Here is an 18098-nt window from a genome sequence, read left to right on the forward strand (position 1 = left end):
GCAAGCTTATGCAAAGTTAAAATAAATAAGATACAACACTGAAATTAATATTAGAATGCATATTGCTAAGAAGGAACGATAAGAAAGGGATTGCTCTGTTATTAACTCGGTTGTTATTAAATTTGGAAAAGTTTTAGCCAGATATTGAAAGCTATTGCTTTCTTCAAGTGGTAGTTTATGTTTTCATTGATCTTTTTTTTTTTCTTGCTCTCCAGCAGAATGTTCCTCTGATCTTTCTACCGGTTCACAAATCTCACATTGACTACTTGCTGCTTACTTTCATTCTCTTCTGTCACAACATCAAAGCACCGCATATTGCCGCTGGAAATAATTTAAATATTCCCATTTTCAGGTGAGTGGAATGAAGTCAAGGCACTTTTCTTTATCCAAGTCTCTCTTAAATGCAAATATATCAGCTCCCATATTCATGTTGTGTGCCTTTCTGTAGTTGAACTATATTTTCCACAAACCTAGTGAGATTTTCTTTTCCATAAGATTCATCTCTAAAACATTTTTTTTGCTATCTCCAAATAATCTTCATATGAAAGAAGGAGATTGTGAAATTTCAATTTAGATGACCATGGCTTCAAAATCAATTGGTAGCTAAAAGGGAGGTAAATACCTAATTGGAAAGTAAGACATTAAACAATATGAGAAATGAATGTGAAATCAGAATTAAAAAGGCAAAGGTTCCCCATTAACAAAAGTCTAAGGAAGGATTCCGACCCGAATCGTCACCTATTTTATTTTTTCTCCAGAGATGCTGCCTGAGTTGCGGGGTTACTCCAGCATATTGTGTCTATCTGCCCCATTAACACAAACTAGCTCAAAGGGATGAGTGTTTCCAAAGTTTTTGTTTTTATTTGATTTCCTAGCAATAAAGTGTGGACTTTCTCCAGGAAGCTCCAGTTTCCTCCCGCACTCCAAAGATTTACAGGTTTGTAAACGAATTGGCATGATATAATTGTAAATTGTCCCTAGTGTGTGTCGGGTAATGTTAGTGTATGGGGATCGTTGGTCGGTGAGGATTTGGTTGGCGAAGGGACTGTTTCCACGCCGTATCTCTAAACTAAAAACAAATACAGAATCCGTTACATGATTCTGATTGAATGGAAGGAGTTATGAACTTTTAGATTATGAATTGTTTTGGGTAATTCTTCAGTTTTAAGATAGAAGACAAAAGAAAAATATGGTGACAGGCAAATGCATTTTAGTGTCATTGTCACTGACAGTTATGAAAATGATCCCTTGGACATTGTACAATGGAACAGATATGGCCTTAGTTTGAACGGAAACCTTTTCCAGCGTTCAGTAGCATTCGTTTATCTGAGACATGAACCAAATAGTAGACCTGTGCTCTTTTTGTCAATGAAATTATGGAATTCATGTACTGGACCTACTCCAATCATGTAATTTTAGGAAATAAAATGTTGATTTTTGCAGCACACTCATAAGAAAACTTGGTGGCTTCTTCATTCGAAGGAAATTGGATATTGGTGCAGATGGACGGAAGGATATCCTGTATAGATCTGTGCTGCGTGTGGTAGGTTATGCTGGGAATAGTTGGGAGACTGGAAGCAAACCTTTAAAATAATTGTCTGTACATACTTTCATCAGGCGTACATGTCTGCCAGTTTTATTTTGGTAGCCTAGGTTCATTTGTTTCAATCTCAGTTGGAACAGTTTTACCCTTGTATAGTACTCATCCTTTGTCGTGCATAGGCCCAGCATCGATTTTCTGACAACGTGGTCTGGCACCTCCATTAAATTACGAGACAAAATTACGAGAGCGCACTTGATATCCTGCCTGGAAGTCGTCATCCCCTGCCCCCCTGAATGTATAGCACCTGGGCCAGGTGAGGCGGGCGATCTCGACCTCACCAGGACTTTTGCACAGATCAGCAGTTCCAATTTTCCCCCTGTGGCTTGGGTTCTAGAACTCTGGCTAGGCCGGAGCCGGCAGACCCGTTCCCATAGATGACTTCCGCGTCCGATCAGCGGGTCGAATTTGCTCCCTGCGGCCGAGGTTCAGGAACTCTGGCCCGGTCGGAGCAGTCAGATCTGTTCCCATAGCCAACTTCCAAGCTGACATTGAGGGGTCGATATCTCGGCTCCTCAGCGGTCTAGGTACTATTGAACTTCTCTCTGATGCCGTGACCTCTGTTGGTCCAGCAAAACAGATAATCCAGAAAGGCTCTAGAACCAAGGATGCTGGAAAATCAGTGGTGGATTTGTAGTTTCAATCTGTGTCAATATATAGCCTTCTGGAGACAATAATTTGCATATTGGCTCACTGGACGAGCTTAATGAGAAACTATGTCCAAAATGATACCTGACAGGTCACTGAATCACAATAACTTAGATCTCCAGCATAAGTTTGCTGCTTATTTCTATTTAATCCTGGGTTTTCATGAGTTTATACTACATTCCACTGACCAATGCATCATTAGATGAGTGCCGATTGTGGCAGTCCTAAAAATACATCAGAATTAAATTAGATGTTCGAAGGTTAGTGCAAGAAGTTGGTTGGAGTGCCAGCTAATAAGATTCCAGTAAGTAATGGGATGACTGATTTATTTTTATATATATGAGTGATACCTATTTAATTTAACAGTACATTGAGGAACTTCTGCGGCAGCGGCAGTTTATGGAGATATTTGTGGAAGGCACGCGGTCTCGTAGTGGTAAACCATATATGGCCATGACCGGACTTCTCTCTATTGTGGTCGATAGCCTCTGTGAGAATATCGTTACTGATGTCATGATTATTCCAGTGGGAATCTCCTATGACCGGATCATTGAAGGCAATTACAACAGTGAACAGCTGGTGGGTACCATTTTTAATATTGATGCTGTTTTTATCCTGGGCACTTGCTCTGTTGCTTTCTCTGAGTTGTGAATGTTTTGCTATCCTGTACAAAGTCTGGAAATACAAGTATCAGTTATTCAGTTTTCTTATTACTCATTCATGGGATACATTGGCATAGACCTAAACCATTCAATCTGCTAACCCTGCAATCCCAAGATAACCAAGACAGCAGGTCATTGGAAGTACATCACCTCCAAGCACTGCATCAAGTCACAGACCATCCCGTTTCAAATCCTTACGCTGAGTTGTAATCCTGTAGCAAAGTATCTGCAGAATTAAAGGATGTACCTTTAGAAAGATGAGGAGGAATTTCTTTAGTCAGAGGGTGGTGAATCTGTGGAATTCATTGCCGCGGACGGTTGTGGAGGCCAGGCCAGTGGGTATTTTTAAAGCGGAGATCGACAGATTCTTGACTAGTAAGGGTGTCAAAAGTTATGGGGAGAAGGCAGGAGAATGGGTTGAGAGGGAAAGATAGATCGGCCATGATTGAATGGCGTGGTCAGGTAGGGAAGGTATAAATTCCGTGCAGACAGCACCCGCAGTCAGGATCGAACCTGGGCCTCTGGCGCTATAAGGCAGCAACTGTATTGCTGAGCCACCGTGCCGCTCTTATGAAGTATTATGAACTTATGAACAACACGAACTTCAATGACTCAAAGCAGCAACTCAAGACCACCTGGTCAGGGCTACTATTAAGGCTAACCTGACAGGTGATTTCCATAATTAATATCTATAATCTTCTGGAGGCATTACTTTGTATTTAAGCTCACTGGTGTATGCCAATGTTTCCATGCACACCCCATTCAGAATCAGTGGTGATTATGGAGATGGAGATGGTCGAGAGCTACAGGTTCTTGGGTGTAAATATCACCAACAATTTGTTTGAGGCCTACCACATTGACAGATGATTAACAACACCCAATAACTTATTTTTGTGACAAATATGCTTCACTGATGTTTAACATGAAAGATTTAGTCACAGGTTCAGTTCTAAGTTTAATGAAGTAATGCTAATAAATGCTCTTTTCTAGGGGAAGCCCAAAAAAAAAGAGAGCCTTTGGGGTGTTGCACAAGGAGTCTTCAGAATGCTTCGCAAGAACTTTGGCTGTGTCCGAGTAGACTTTGGGCAACCATTTTCTGTTAGGGTGAGTGATAAAAATGGAAATTGCCTGAATTTAGCATTTAAGAGTCGAAACCCACTATTAAATGTAGAAACAAGGAAGTACAGAGGTTGGTTAACACACAAACCAACACAAATTGCTGGAGTAATTCAGCAGATCAGGCAGCATCACTGGAGAACATGGAAAGGTGATACTTCGGGTTGAAAGTGGTGGAAGAAAGGTCTTAACCCCAAAACACCTATACATGTGCTCCAGAGATGTTGCCTGACTTCTGAATTACTCCAGCACTTTGTGTCCTTTTTAATATTATTAAATCAAGCATTGAAATAACTGACTTGTGCCTTACAGTTAACTAAACATTAATAATACAGCTTACTTAATATTAATATATTTTATACATAGGTTTTGATTTGTAAGATACAAATAATTGACTTTAGTTTTCGCAGTAAGAAGGCATTGTTTTACTTTCACGACATGGATCATTGATGTCCCGTAATTGTTTGGCATCTTGTAAGCTATCCCGAGGGAACATCAGCTCTTTTTCCACCTGGATATTATTCCCCATGTCATCATCAACCAGCTTTGTTTTCCTTTGAGGAAATTTGACACGTTAGCTTTGGGGTCGCCTTATCGGGCAAAACATTTTTGCAATTATTTTGACATAGTAACGATTTGCTCTTACAAAGCAAATATATCCTTCTCTAAGTTCTAATTTGACTGCTCAAAAGTGATTTAAAATGTGGGTGAAGATAGTAATGTAAAAACGTAACCTTTGCTTCTTTAGGAATACATTGATACTCAGCGGAATCGTCCATTGCCTGCAACCCTATCCCTGGAAGAAAATCTTCTTCCGACCATTATCACTGAAAGGTAAGCACTGGGTTTGTGAAGGGAAGCATATCAAGAGTTAAGAGGATTTTGTTGTCACATGTCCAGAAACGGAACAATTAAATTCTTACTTGTTGCAGCAATTAGTCTCATTACTGTCAACCCTCGTTATTACGGACCTCTTTATAACAGATTTTGGTTATAGCGGACGGAATCTGTTGTAACCGAGGTGTCCATTCGTATCAGGAACAAAGACTGAGCAGTGGGTCAGAGATCAGCTGCCTCAATTTATATGCGTCTCATTGGAAAGGCAACAGGAAGCAGCCACTTTAACTGGATGCAGCTGAGTGACAGAAATATTTGCTGAATATCATCTGATAAATTCTCCACCTTTTGTAGGTGAAGCGCACACAGGCATCCCATGTAACGAACTGGTTCTGTTTTTACAGACATTCACAAGAAAAAAATATGCAAAGATCATTCGATACGGTAACTAGGGTGTTTCTCTTGGACAAAAGTTGCCGGCAGGCATATTGTTCCTATTGGTGTCTATGGCGGATCGTTCAACTATAAGCAGCTTTAGCTGTTTAAGGGCCTGACCGCCTAAGATAATTAATAATGTTATTTTTTTTTAAATTCTAGTAATCTTTTTGTAATATTAAAAATGTGAAAATCTAGTTTATAACATTTTGGAGGTACCTTGCATGCCGTCACTGATGGTAACCATGTCACAGCAGTGTCATAAACAGCACCAAAAGAACGTCAGAGCGTTCAGTCTCAGTCTGTGTTTAATTTTCCTGCTCATCACGTGTCTTATTTAGCGTATATTTACAGGCTGTTTTCCAATGCTGTACAAATTTACCCACTTAGTTATAATGGACAATCGACAATAATGGACACCGCCTCTTTCCCCCCCCCCCCTCCATATCTGTTGTAACAAGGGTTTTCTGGCATCCTGTAATCAGCGTGCTGAGCAGTTTTTCTGCAGTGGCACCGATAATCGTGAACACGTGAAGAATTTGTGGTTACCTGCTTTAAAACAGTATGTTCAAAAAACCCTGCAGGTAGTTTGCACAGCTTCTTTGTGTTTCTAAATGATTTACACAGAAGATTCAGTTCGTGCGTCTGAAGTTGGTTACAGATGTTAACGTTATAAGAAGTATTTTGCATCACGGGCTTCAAAGCCACACCTCCAGCAACATAAAACTCGATGGAAACTTACGCACCATTACAACTTGTGCGGCATTGGTTAACAATCTATGAAGAAGCATTTCTTAAAATGTTTTATTCAGTTTCTCAGGAAATAAAGATGCAGCATTATTGTATTTTTGGGGGAGATGTTTTACTAGTACAAAATAATGTCAAAGGATTAAAAAAAAAACAGAATAATGACAAAATTAAAGTTTAGAATTCCTTTTATGCTTGTTAAATGTATGCATTTTAGTTTGAGCCTAGTCACTGCATTTTCATATGGTTTACAAAAAAAAATCCTTCAATGCTTCACTATGCGTTGCTTTATCCCAATAGACCAGGCCTTAACCATATTGAGCAAGATCTTGCACCTGTTGTAATCTCCAGAGATTTATTTGATGAACAATACCGGCGGCAGCTGATCTCCAATGTAGCCAAACATGCTCTATTCAGTAAGTGTGGCTTGAATCATTTTTTAAGTTTGATTTTCTTTGCCGAATGCAAATTAAACATTCAGTTTTTTGTGAAACAACATGCTATTTTTATGAATTGACAATGCAAATAGAACATTTAATTAAGGCAAGGGTTGAAGTTACAGACAATGTTTAAAATTGATGGTTCCAAGTTCAAATTGAATTGGGGAACTTGAAGTAATTGAAACAAATAATCCAGATGATTCCAAGTGAAAGCTACATGTGTATGAGGAAGACAAAGGTCAATGAAGCATTTATTGTCACATGAAGTCATAGAGTTATACAGCAAGGAAACGCCTTTCGATTCAACTTGCCCATGCCGACCAACGTGCTCCATTTACACTGGTCCTACCTGCCTACACTAGTCCCACCTGCCTGCATTGCCAAATTTCTGTAACGCTATCTTATCCATGTACCTGTCTAAATGTTTTTTAAACATTTATTAAAGGTAGTGAACAAGAAAATAAACAGTGCAGAACATACTTTTACAGCTACTGGGAAATGTGCGAAGTGCAAATGCACAATGAAAAATTCTTACAACAGTCCACCTAAGCACATCCCCGATTATCAAATTGAACAGAAATAAACTACTGGTCCCTCGTGCAAGTGGCGCCATGTTTTAGCGTCATTTTTAGAGTCCAGTCCATTCTCTAGGTATTATGAGCAATGTCCATTCCAGATATAGATTATGCTGATGCATTTAGATGATGGGACAGGAGATGTTTCTTGTCGGACATAAGTACTGCCATAGACTAATTGGGTTAAATGGGTTGTTTCTGTGTTACAAATTTTATGTAGTTTGCATTCTCCAAACTTCTATAAAATACCAGCGAGTTTTGTGTAATCGATTCTCTTGGTCACGAGAGTAGGAAAAATAATTCTGATGTCTGTTCCTGTTGTAATCATTGCCATGCTAGAAATTGTGTGGACAGAAATAGGCTCAGCTGGTCACGCATTTTCCACCCACCACCCATGCAGTTTGCATGCTGCATCTCCCTTGCATTTCCATAGTTAATATGCCTATTAATGTACTGGAGTCACAAGGAACTGCATTACTGGAATATTGAGGAAAACATGAAGTGTTGGATGAACCTAGTGGCTCAGGCAACATCTGTGGAGGGAATGGATAGACAATGTTTAGGGTTGGAACCATTCTTCGGACTCGAGAAAAAAGAGAAGGGTCCCGACTCGCAATGTCATCTGTCTATTCCCTCCACAGATGCTGCCTGACCCCCTGAGTTTCTCCAGCGCTTTGTAACTTGTCACTGATGTTCATACTGGAAATGGAGATTTGAGCAAGTTATCAGAGGGCTGCTAACGCCCGCTATATTTTAGCATGAGTTGCTGCATTAATGGGAAAGAAATTAAATTAAATTAAATTAAATTTAAATATTTTGTCAGCAAATCTTTTAATTAGTTACAAAATTCTTGTTCATTTCCGAAGGGAAAATGTAGTAAACCATATCGAAAGCTCTAATGTAATTGCTCAAGTGTTTGAAGATTTTACTGTCTGAGTCTTCGAAAAGTCGGTTTGTCACATTCCATTTATTTATTGTCGATAGAGTCTTAATCATAGAATCATACAGCATGGAAACAGGCCCTTCATCCAACTCATCTATGGCGATCAAGATGCCCCATCAAAAACAGTCATTTTATTTGTCTATTCCAGCTGCCAGTAGATGTTCTGCTGTGATGTCCACTCACATTGTTGCGTGTTTGCTTCTCTACCGGCACCGAGAGGTGAGGGATTTGCATTTGTAAGCTGTCATTAAAACTGGCATGTGCTAACGTGGTGAGAGATGCAGAGTATATTCACTCTTTGTTTCTTTGTAACACTTTTGTACAGTGGACATTAAAATTGTACTCTTGGCTTTTGGATGTGACCAATTTAAAGTCAATTAATGTAATGAGGAGCTGCCAGTAATTTGAAAATAGTTACCTGCATCGCATCACAGCTGCTTTTTTCAAGAAATCTAGAATACAGTTTACTACATGACGCAAATCACAAAATTATAATAAAAAGTTGAAGGCACATGGAATATAAATTTTCTATAAATACACTCAAACAAAATCCTTCAATATTACAAAGGTTGAGAACATAATTGGCTTGCATTTGACTTACTCTGAACTGCAATGCAGCATTTGATGTGTAGAGTGTCTTCCCTGTCACAGTACACCAAGTGAAAAATAATCAAGATCAAGTGGTTTAGTGCCCTTACTCTGATTACATTGTGTGTACTTCTGACTTGACGGAAGAATCAAGGCCTATAGACAATGATAGAGGTTTTAATATTTCCAATCAATATTCTGCTCGACTAACACGTGCATAATTATATGTGCAATTATCTCTTCACAAATTTGCATTTGTAATTGCAGTTGTAAAAAGTGGATGTGATTCTATCTAACATAGATGACATTATTTTCATGTCTTTTTTCTTTCAGGGTGTCCACTTATCAAAATTAGTGGAAGATTTTTTCTGTATGAAAGAGGTAGTCCTGGCTCGGGATTTTGATCTGGGATTTTCTGGAAATTCTGAAGACGTCGTAATGCATGCCCTTCATTTACTGGGAGACTGTGTTAATGTCAGAAGCTCCCGACGAAACAGTGAGTTCTTTATTGCACCAACCACGACGATTCCAGCCCTGTTTGAGCTGAATTTCTACAGCAACGGCATTTTTCAGGTTTTTCTCACCGAAGCAATACTGGGTAAGTGCTTAACATCTCAGTCTTGACAGTGATTGGAACAATACTTTGGCATTTACGTTTATAATTTGATTGTTTTGGCTAAAATTCTAATTAAGCCACTGGATGAAGCAGGATATTTAAGCTTCATATACAGGAAAACCAAAGTGGTCTGGGGAAAGAACTATGTCGGTAGACTACTGATTGAACAGATCGTGGAGGGAGGGGTGGGGTGTGTCTGTTTTTGCCAATTGTCCGCAATAACAGAATAAAGGTTTCCCCAACCCCCCCCATTGACATCTCAGCCTGGGCTACTGGGCCAGAATCCGGGAGCCCCGTCTCTGACAGCCCAGTGGGACCTCCCTCACTACAAGGAGCGCTGTGGCCCAAGATGGCCGCCCGGCACCACCTTGTCGAGCGCAGCTGGGGAACGGCAATAACTGCTGCCCCTGCTGCTGATACCTGCATTTAGAGATTGTGGGAGGTCTGGGGCATTGGGGTGTGGAAACCTTGTCTAAGTGAGACTCCCATGACACAATGACTGCTCAGGGTGAAAGGACATTGACTTTAAACGTTAACTCTCTTTCTCCTTCCAAAGACACTAACCTGCTGAGTGCATAAAGTTCTTTTTAACAGCTAAAAATATATTTTTATGACTAAAAATAAAAGCTGTTTGTTACATTGTTAAATAGAGTTAAGGGCCTGTCCCGCAGTACGAGGTAATTCAAGAGTTCTCCCGAGTTTCCCCTCGAACTCGAAGAATTACGGTAATAGCTGCTCGTAGGTACCCGGAGCTCTCGTGGACATTTTTCAACATGTTGAAATAACTTCACGAGCTTACCTTGTTTCCCGAGTACCTGCCGTTAGCGTTACGAGCCGCTAAGAGACGTCCCGAGCTCCGACGTACCCGCTACGTACATTCTACGTACTTACCACAAGTTTGATTTTTTTTTTAACTCGGGAGAGCTCTTGGGTAAACTCGTATAGTGGAACAGGCCCTTTAAGTGTAGATCGAAGCCATGGCCTGCCAATTTCAATGGCCTGTCAATTTCAGTGCAGTGTAAATAGCATCCTGTGTTCCTAAATAGACAGTCCTATTAAACTGAAATCTGTTACAAAGAGGTATGTAATAACAAGTGTTGACTGTATTGATATTGGTGTATGATTGTCACGTGTATCAAGACACAGTGAAAAACTTTGCGTGCTATTCAGTCAAATCATGCCTATGTTTAAGAAGCTTTCAGGTAGGTACATGGATAGGACGGGTTTAGAAGGATATGGGCCAAACGCAGGCAGGTGGGACCTGTTTGTCGGCACGGGCTAGTTGGGCTGAAGGGACTGTTTCCACACTGAATGATTCTGTGACTGTGTGACCCACTCCTGCTTCCATGGTCCGTTCACTGTAATGTGATTATCTCACTATTTCATTTCTCACAATTTCCATTGTTGAACCTATTTCATTGTATTGCAGCCTCTTCCCTCTGTGCTGTACTAAGGGAGAATATTTCAGGACCTGGCAAAATGGACCCAACAGTCAGCCAGGAAAGGCTTGTTCGTACAGCAGCTGATCTGTGTCACCTCCTTTCCAATGAGGTGATTGTAGGATTGGTGAGTCTAAACTAAGTGCGATATATTGTATGATGAGTTCTGATTAATATATATTATTGATTTAACTGCTAAATGAACAATGGCATGTGGGACACTCCCACGGCATTTTCACCAAATGTAGCAGCAATGAGATTATTGTTGATCCTACATTAAATGATCTAATTATAAGTAATTTCCATTTGTAGCCCTGCCAGGCAATATACCAAGTTTTCAATGACGCTGTGAGCAAGTTCATTCAGTACGGCATCCTGTTGGTGGCAGAGGTGAGCAAGCAACTTGTTGAACTTTAAGTGCTGCACCATTGATGGTTCACCCATAGGAGTGGGATAAAATCAGAACTTCTTGTTACTAAACCAATCCAAAACAATCCAGTTTTCTCCACCAGCAGTAATTCAGTAGGAAATAGTTGGTTACATTTAAAGGAAGCCTGATTGAAGCACAAAAGAAAACCTACAATATATCATGTTCTTTGTTCTCCATTAATGTTTAGAAATTAGTCCTTTTCTCTCTTTTCTTTGGACGGCACAGTGGCGCTGTTGTAGAGTTGCAGCCTTACAGCGCTTACTGCGCTAGAGACCTGGGTTTGATCCTGGCTAAGGGTGCTTGTCTGTACGGAGTTTGTATGTTCTCCCCTTGACAGACATGTGTTTTCTCCAAGACTCCAAAGACATACAACTTTGTAGGTCAATTGGCTTGGTAAAATTTGTTCTTAATATAGGTTAGTGTTAATGTGTGGGGATTGCAGGGCTGGTCGGTGTGGACTCAGGGGGCCAATGGGCCTGTTTCCGCGCTGTATATCTAAACTCCACTCCCAGCTGTGGTTTCACGTAGAATGCATATATTGTTCCAGAATTTGTTAAGAGACTTGTAAAAACTCAGTATCTCAAATTGATCGAATAAACACAAGTTCAAAATATAAAAGCATTATACTGCGTATTTGAAATAACATTTTTCAATATTTTATATACCTGTATTTTTCAGTTTTAATTTTTACTACTATTTAAAATAAAGTGCCATTCTGTAATCATTTTTTAATAGATGCGGTGGTGACTGAGCCTTTTTGCTGCTTTGCAGCCTCCTACAGTACTCCTACAGTGCTGTTGTTCCAGTAGTTCAAGCATGTCGAGGTAGCAATTATTTTAAGTGTAATACATTATCAAATTAATATAGCAAGTTAAATACTGCCACATAAATAATCTATATGTAATCTATGAGATGTAAAGCTGTGATGAATGAACAAACTTGTACCTTATTTTAGAATGCAGAAAATTACAGCATTCCAAGTGGCAGCTAGGAAATCCCTGATATATTGTTCTGAAACTTGGTAGCTACATCAACTTAAATCCAATGTTTTTCTCTTGAACTGGGACATGATGATTAAACCAGAATTTGCACTCTGGGATGAAAGCAATGCACAGGGACCTGGTCTCTTCGACACTGTGCATTATATTTTAATGTTTGACAGCACTGGGTCTCTACTCGCTGGAGTTTAGAAGGTTGAGGGGGGGGACCTCATTGAAACTTACGGAATAATGAAAGGCATAGATAAGTGGATGTGAAAAGGATGTTTCCACTGGTGAGAGAGTCCAGGACCAGAAGTCATAGCCGCAGAATTAAAGGGCGCACTTTTAGAAAAGAGGTGAGGAGGAACATCTTTAGTCAGAGTTAATCCGTGGAACTCATTGTCACAGAGGGCTGTAGAGGCCAAGTCAGTGGATATTTTTAAGGCAGAAATAGACAAATTCCTGATTAGAATGAATGTCAAGGGTTGTGGGGAGAAGACAGGAAAATGGGATTAGGAGGCAGAGATTGGCCATGATTGAATGGCGCAGTAGACTCGATGGGCCGAATGGCTCAATTCTACTTCTATAACGTGTGAGCTATATTGATTTGAGAACGTGTCACATTTGATTTAAATTTGCTGTGTTTAAACACTGTATCTGTCTGAACTGCAAGAGCGACTGTCTGTAGGAGTACATTGGCTGCAAATCAGCAAAAAACTTCACTCATCGCCATCATTACCCATAGTTTCTGTCCATCCCTTCAATGGTGGCTCAGTGTGAGACTTAAAAAAAAAAAACATGCCAAACTTAAAAGGAATGAATGTAGTGCACTGCAATAGAGACTTGGGTGATAAATGACATGGGTATTTCCCAAATAGTAACATGTTTTTGCTTAATGAATGGACAGGAGGACCTGAGCCCCAGTCCCACAGAGGAGACGTGGGCGAATAAGTACCCAGATGGTCTGTCATGGAGAAGTGATGAAGAAGATGACAGTGACTATGGGGAAGAGCAGCGCGATCGTTACCTAAAGGTATGAAATGTAAAACACTTCTGGCAGATTTCTGAACGGTCCTTGGTACTAGAGTACAGTCCAAATCTTCTCTACCTCATTGCGGATGTTGGACTTGGTCTCTAGAACTGTTGAGCTATAGCGCTGAGAGCAATATTCAACACTCTGTATCTGTCCCTTTGCTTTAACTATTGTACTTGAGTTTGGCTTGGTTGTATTTATGTTTAGTATTATCTGATTTGATTAGATGGCATGCAAATCAAAGGTTTTCACCGTACCTCAGTACAGGCGACAATAAAAAAACTTAATCCTGGATTAAGTTGTCAGATTATAAAAAATACTCAAAGGGGCGGCACAGTGACAAGCAGTAGAGCACCAGAGACCCGGGTTCAATCCTGACTGCGGATGCTGACTGTACAGAGTTTGTACGTTCTCCCTCTGACCGCGTTGGTTTTCCCTGGTTGCTCCGGTTTCCTCCTACATTCCAAAGATGTACAGGTTTGTAGGTTAATTGGCATTGGTAAAGATTGTAAATTGTCCCTAGTGCGTAGGATGGTGCTAATGTACGGGGATCACTGGTCAGTACGGATCCGGACGACCGAAGGGCCTGTTTCTGCGCTGTATCTCAGAAATTTAATTAAACAATGTGGTTTAAATGCTCATAGTTCCTGGGCCATTCAATGGAACATTTTATAGATTAAATTTTGGCTTCTTCAATATACTTTTGGGCAATCAGAGTAAGTGCAATAGATTGATTGAATTAAATTCCCATCTGAGTTGTCCTCGGTTGGGAAGTTAATTGGCTCTGTAAATTACTCCTCGTGTAAATGATGGTCTGGGATTAGAATGAAGCTAATGGGCATGTGTGAGAAAATAAAATGCAGAGGCATTAATGAGGGAGTGTGATTGATGGGATTACTCTGAGGGTGGCACGGACTTAATGAGCTGAATGACAACCATTTATGTCATAAATAAAATGAAACGTGCTACCATCCGATTGATTTTCTATTATGTGGCTTCTGCCATTTGCTGAAAGAAGACTGGAAGCTGTATTTCTAACTGTATTTTATAGCATTCAAATAACTGCAATGTGAGTAACCCCACACAAAATGTGTTAATACGTAAAATGTCATTTGTGAAATGGCAAATCATTTTCAATTGTAACTTTTCTAGGTGAGCCAGTCGCCAGATCACCAGGCGTTCATCACTTTCTTGCAAAGATTATTGGGCCCTTTATTGGAAGCTTACTTTTCAGCCGCTGTTTATATTCAAAGCTTCAGACTTCCAGTTGAAGGTAGGTTCTTACTGAGTTCATTACTTGTGCTTTCTTCATTTGTAGTTTTAGTTTTAGAGATACAGCGTGGAAACAGGCCCTAAGTCCCACCGAGTCTGCGCTGACCATCGATCGACTATTGAATAGAAAGGTCCAGGCGTTTGACACGGTGACAATAAAGGAAAATCAATATAATTCCAGGTAGGGATAGTGCATGGCTTGAATGGGAATTTAGAGGTGTAGTGGCAGTGATTTTGCCTTGCATTTGGTTCATCTAATTGATAAAGGTAGGAAATTAATTCAAAGAAAATTTAGTGAGTTGCCAAAGTGGATGGTGAACACTGTAGAATGTTTAGGCAAGTGGGGCAATTTTCAAGATGAGTTATGAAATGCACTGCTGCTTGGATCGTGTGGCGAGCTCCTTAAATATTTAAGTTACCTTCTGGCAAGTGGAGAGTATTCATCCATTCTCTTGATTTATGTTGTAGATAGTAGAAAGACAAGAAGATGTTAAAAAGACAAACTAGTCACATCAGCTTCTGAACTGCTCTTGTTGGCACAGCACTTACAATGCAGGTCCAGTTAATTCTTTAGCCAGCCTTGACTGACAATGAGCAAGAGTCTTCTAGCTTCCGTTGATCACTATATATTAATCACCGAATGAGCAATCGTACAATACCCAAAAACTGAAAATGCAGGAAATCAAAAGTTAAAATTAAAACAAATTGTTTGGAATCCCCACATCCAAGCAAAATTAACATTCTCGATTGACCATTTCCGAATGCTTACTGGACTCGATAATGAATTCACCAACTTCCTATAACACACTTTCTCTACCTCTATCCAAACCAGACATATTTTTCCGTCCTCCCAAGTGTGGCATTGGCTCTTTTTTAAAAATAATTTTCCCTTCTCCATTAGTACACCGTGACCTGTGTCAGATTTTAATAAAGGTCTTTTTTTATACATTTTGGTTTCACTGTAGAAATTACAGCAGTGTTTATACACAGTCCCCCCATTTCAGGGCACCATAATGTTTGGGACACAGCAACAGGGCTCGAAATTAACGGTTGCCCGGGGTGCCAATGGCCACATAAAGTCCCACTGGGCAACCTAACAGCCGTGCCATTTTGCCCGGCTTGGCAAGCATCCGGGACACCTGCCGTTCAACTCTGAGCATGCCCCTGTCTCTATATCTCTCTCTGTCACTCTCCGTCTCCGCCCGCCATCCGTGTCCAGGTCTCCGCTCTCCGGACGCTCCTCATCCGCTGGCCGGCCGCCCTGCACATGCGCACTGCCACGGCAACTGGTCGGCGCCGGCACTTTCTCCCTCCCTTTGCATTGTGGGAGATCTGGCTGCCATTGCTGTCCGGTCGCTGCCTCGCCGCGACCGCTGAAACCCAACGCAGAATCACTCCCTGGAGCTGGAGTAACTCCCTGGAGTAACTCTTGCTTCTTGGTTTCCTGGTCCTCCAAAAATATTCAAAATGGAATTTAAACTGGAGGTGGTGGATGGTCCATCACCAAACTCCAAACTCTGACCAATAACAGCCTATTGCACTTTATCTGTTTATTTATTGGGTATATATATATTTGGGCTAGGGTATATAGACACACTGAACTTTTATCTCCTGTTCTGTATTATGTTTACATATTCTGTTGTGCTGCAGTAAGCAAGAATGTCATTGTCCCATCTGGGACATGTGACAATAAAACTCTCTTGACTCTTGACTTGGACAAGCAAAAAAGGGTTCTTGGGGAAAAAAGAGCTACCTTAAATTTAATTGTGTCTGGTTGCGTAACTATGGTATGGCAGGCCCTTAGGCCCACCGAGTCCACGTCGACCACCGATCACTCGTACACTGTATAAACACTGCTGTAATTTCTACATGGTGAAATGGCCTACTCCTGCACCTGTTTTCTAAATCAAAATGTATAAAAATGGGCTTTATTAAAATCTGACAATGTGCACTTTAACCAAGTGATTTTTTCTATTACAAATCTCAAATTGTGGAGTACAGAGGCAAATAAATAAATGATGGGTTTTTGCCCCAAACATTATGGAGGGCACTCAAAACTTACACCTGCTCTATTAACAATGTATTCCCAAAGCAACTTAAGCTCGACCTATCATAGATATTCAGTTTGTCTTAACTTTTCCTCCCCCCAACTTCCCTGCAGCATAAAACTCACTTTTATTCCCTCTTCCAGTCCTGGAGAAGGGTCTTCAACCTGCAAGATTGACCATATTCCTCTTCCCATATACACTATCCGACCTGCTGAGTATTTCCACCATTTTCTGTTTTTGCTTCAGATTGGAAAGCTTTTGAAGGATATGGGCCAAAGTATGGGCAGGTGGGACTAGTGTAGATGGAACATCTTGGTTGGCAGTTGGGCCGAAAGGCCTGTTTCCGTACTGTATGACTATTTGCAGAATCTGCTATTTTTTTATTTTTGTCAAGTTTTATTTAAGAAAGAGAAATCCTTGTACTCTGCAGTGTAATTGCCTTTGCAGATAAATATGTGAATTGCCTAAACGAACTGAAGCCAAATCTGCTGCTGTAAATTTAATCAATGGTTCTATGGTACCTTTATTATCACGTATACCAAGGTACAGTGATATTCATTTTTTGCAGTCTGGTCAGAATATTATTACCATACATAAGTACAATAAGTACATAATACATAGAAACAGCTCACTGAGTCTATGTGCAATAGTTGCCAGCTTTTGGCGTCATTTCCCAACTACAGCTGGCTAATAAGCCCCGTTGCAGCTGCAGGTCTATCCGGTCCTGCGAACTGTCGCCCCACTCCATGCTCAAACATCTTCAACCTTTGTACCCCGGAGGTGCCTCCTGTAGCCGACCTTGAGGGCGCGGAAGATAAGACCCCCAGTTCTTTTTACTGTCCCTTTATACCGTGTCCGCCACCGACTCCCTCTACATCATCTCTGGTCCCCAATCTTCGGGGGCGAGCAGTGGCCGGGCTCGGTGACTTCCCTCGCTCGATTCCACGGCGGGTGAGCCACGCCTGCTGTCGGTATGGCCGCGGCTTTTAGAATCTGGTTCTCATTTGTGGCAAGCCATTTTGAAATATCAACAATAATAGATAACATCCAAATACAGCTGCTCACCGTACATGGTCAGTCCTGGCTTTGTTGAATTTGTGCTGCGTTATATGCAAGGTAATTTCAGCATCAATAAAATCGATTGCCCAGGGTGAAGTTGCTATAGTAGTTAAACTCCACTCAAAATGGAGAAAGAAAAGGCAATGTATAATGCTCTATTTAATCAATCCTCATTCATAAGCAACTTTCAGAAATATGTTGTTTTTCAGAAACTGAATACATCAGCAAGTTTCACAAATATCTTTTATCCCGAACCGAAATGAAAATAGCAGTATTTGGTGAGTCATGAACAAATGAGATACAGTATGATCATTTGAAATCTAATTTCCTTTGCGCTAAATTCATAAACTGCTTATATGAACTTGCAAGATAAACAAACATTATTCATAGCTCCAAATATTTCAGACCCCTTTATTGTTATGATTTATGTTTGAACACCAAAATAAAAACCCTGTCAAAGATTTTAAATGGAACCAGTAATAATATTTCAGGCCTTTTGGATAAACATCTAATACAGAGGATGTTAAGGCAGGGATAGTACTTTTGACCATTCAGCAACCTCTCAGAGCTGCACCAAAACATTAACCCAGATATTGAGCCTTGTGCTGGACTGAAGTCTTGAACCCAGCT

At 40.5% G+C, this 18098-nt stretch overlaps 1 protein-coding gene across 6 annotated transcripts in view; it reads left to right on the top strand.

Annotated features, from left to right (window-relative positions):
* Nucleotides 1–18098, top strand: part of gpam (glycerol-3-phosphate acyltransferase, mitochondrial) — a 121874-nt gene that overhangs the window by 43334 nt on the left and 60442 nt on the right. For 5 of the 6 annotated variants that reach the window (XM_055646947.1, XM_055646946.1, XM_055646943.1 and 2 more), the window contains 13 exons: nucleotides 216–352; nucleotides 1444–1543; nucleotides 2615–2827; nucleotides 3901–4014; nucleotides 4775–4860; nucleotides 6346–6461; nucleotides 8152–8222; nucleotides 8925–9189; nucleotides 10637–10773; nucleotides 10959–11036; nucleotides 12964–13089; nucleotides 14242–14362; nucleotides 17678–17746. In XM_055646947.1, coding sequence (XP_055502922.1) covers nucleotides 216–352; nucleotides 1444–1543; nucleotides 2615–2827; nucleotides 3901–4014; nucleotides 4775–4860; nucleotides 6346–6461; nucleotides 8152–8222; nucleotides 8925–9189; nucleotides 10637–10773; nucleotides 10959–11036; nucleotides 12964–13089; nucleotides 14242–14362; nucleotides 17678–17746 — 1633 coding nt within the window. The remainder of the gene's footprint in view (nucleotides 1–215; nucleotides 353–1443; nucleotides 1544–2614; nucleotides 2828–3900; nucleotides 4015–4774; nucleotides 4861–6345; nucleotides 6462–8151; nucleotides 8223–8924; nucleotides 9190–10636; nucleotides 10774–10958; nucleotides 11037–12963; nucleotides 13090–14241; nucleotides 14363–17677; nucleotides 17747–18098) is intronic. The other variant, XM_055646948.1, reaches the window with a different exon arrangement.

This window comes from Leucoraja erinacea, chromosome 15, assembly GCF_028641065.1.
Source record: "Leucoraja erinacea ecotype New England chromosome 15, Leri_hhj_1, whole genome shotgun sequence".
In the NCBI taxonomy this organism is placed as follows: Eukaryota; Metazoa; Chordata; class Chondrichthyes; order Rajiformes; family Rajidae; genus Leucoraja; species Leucoraja erinaceus.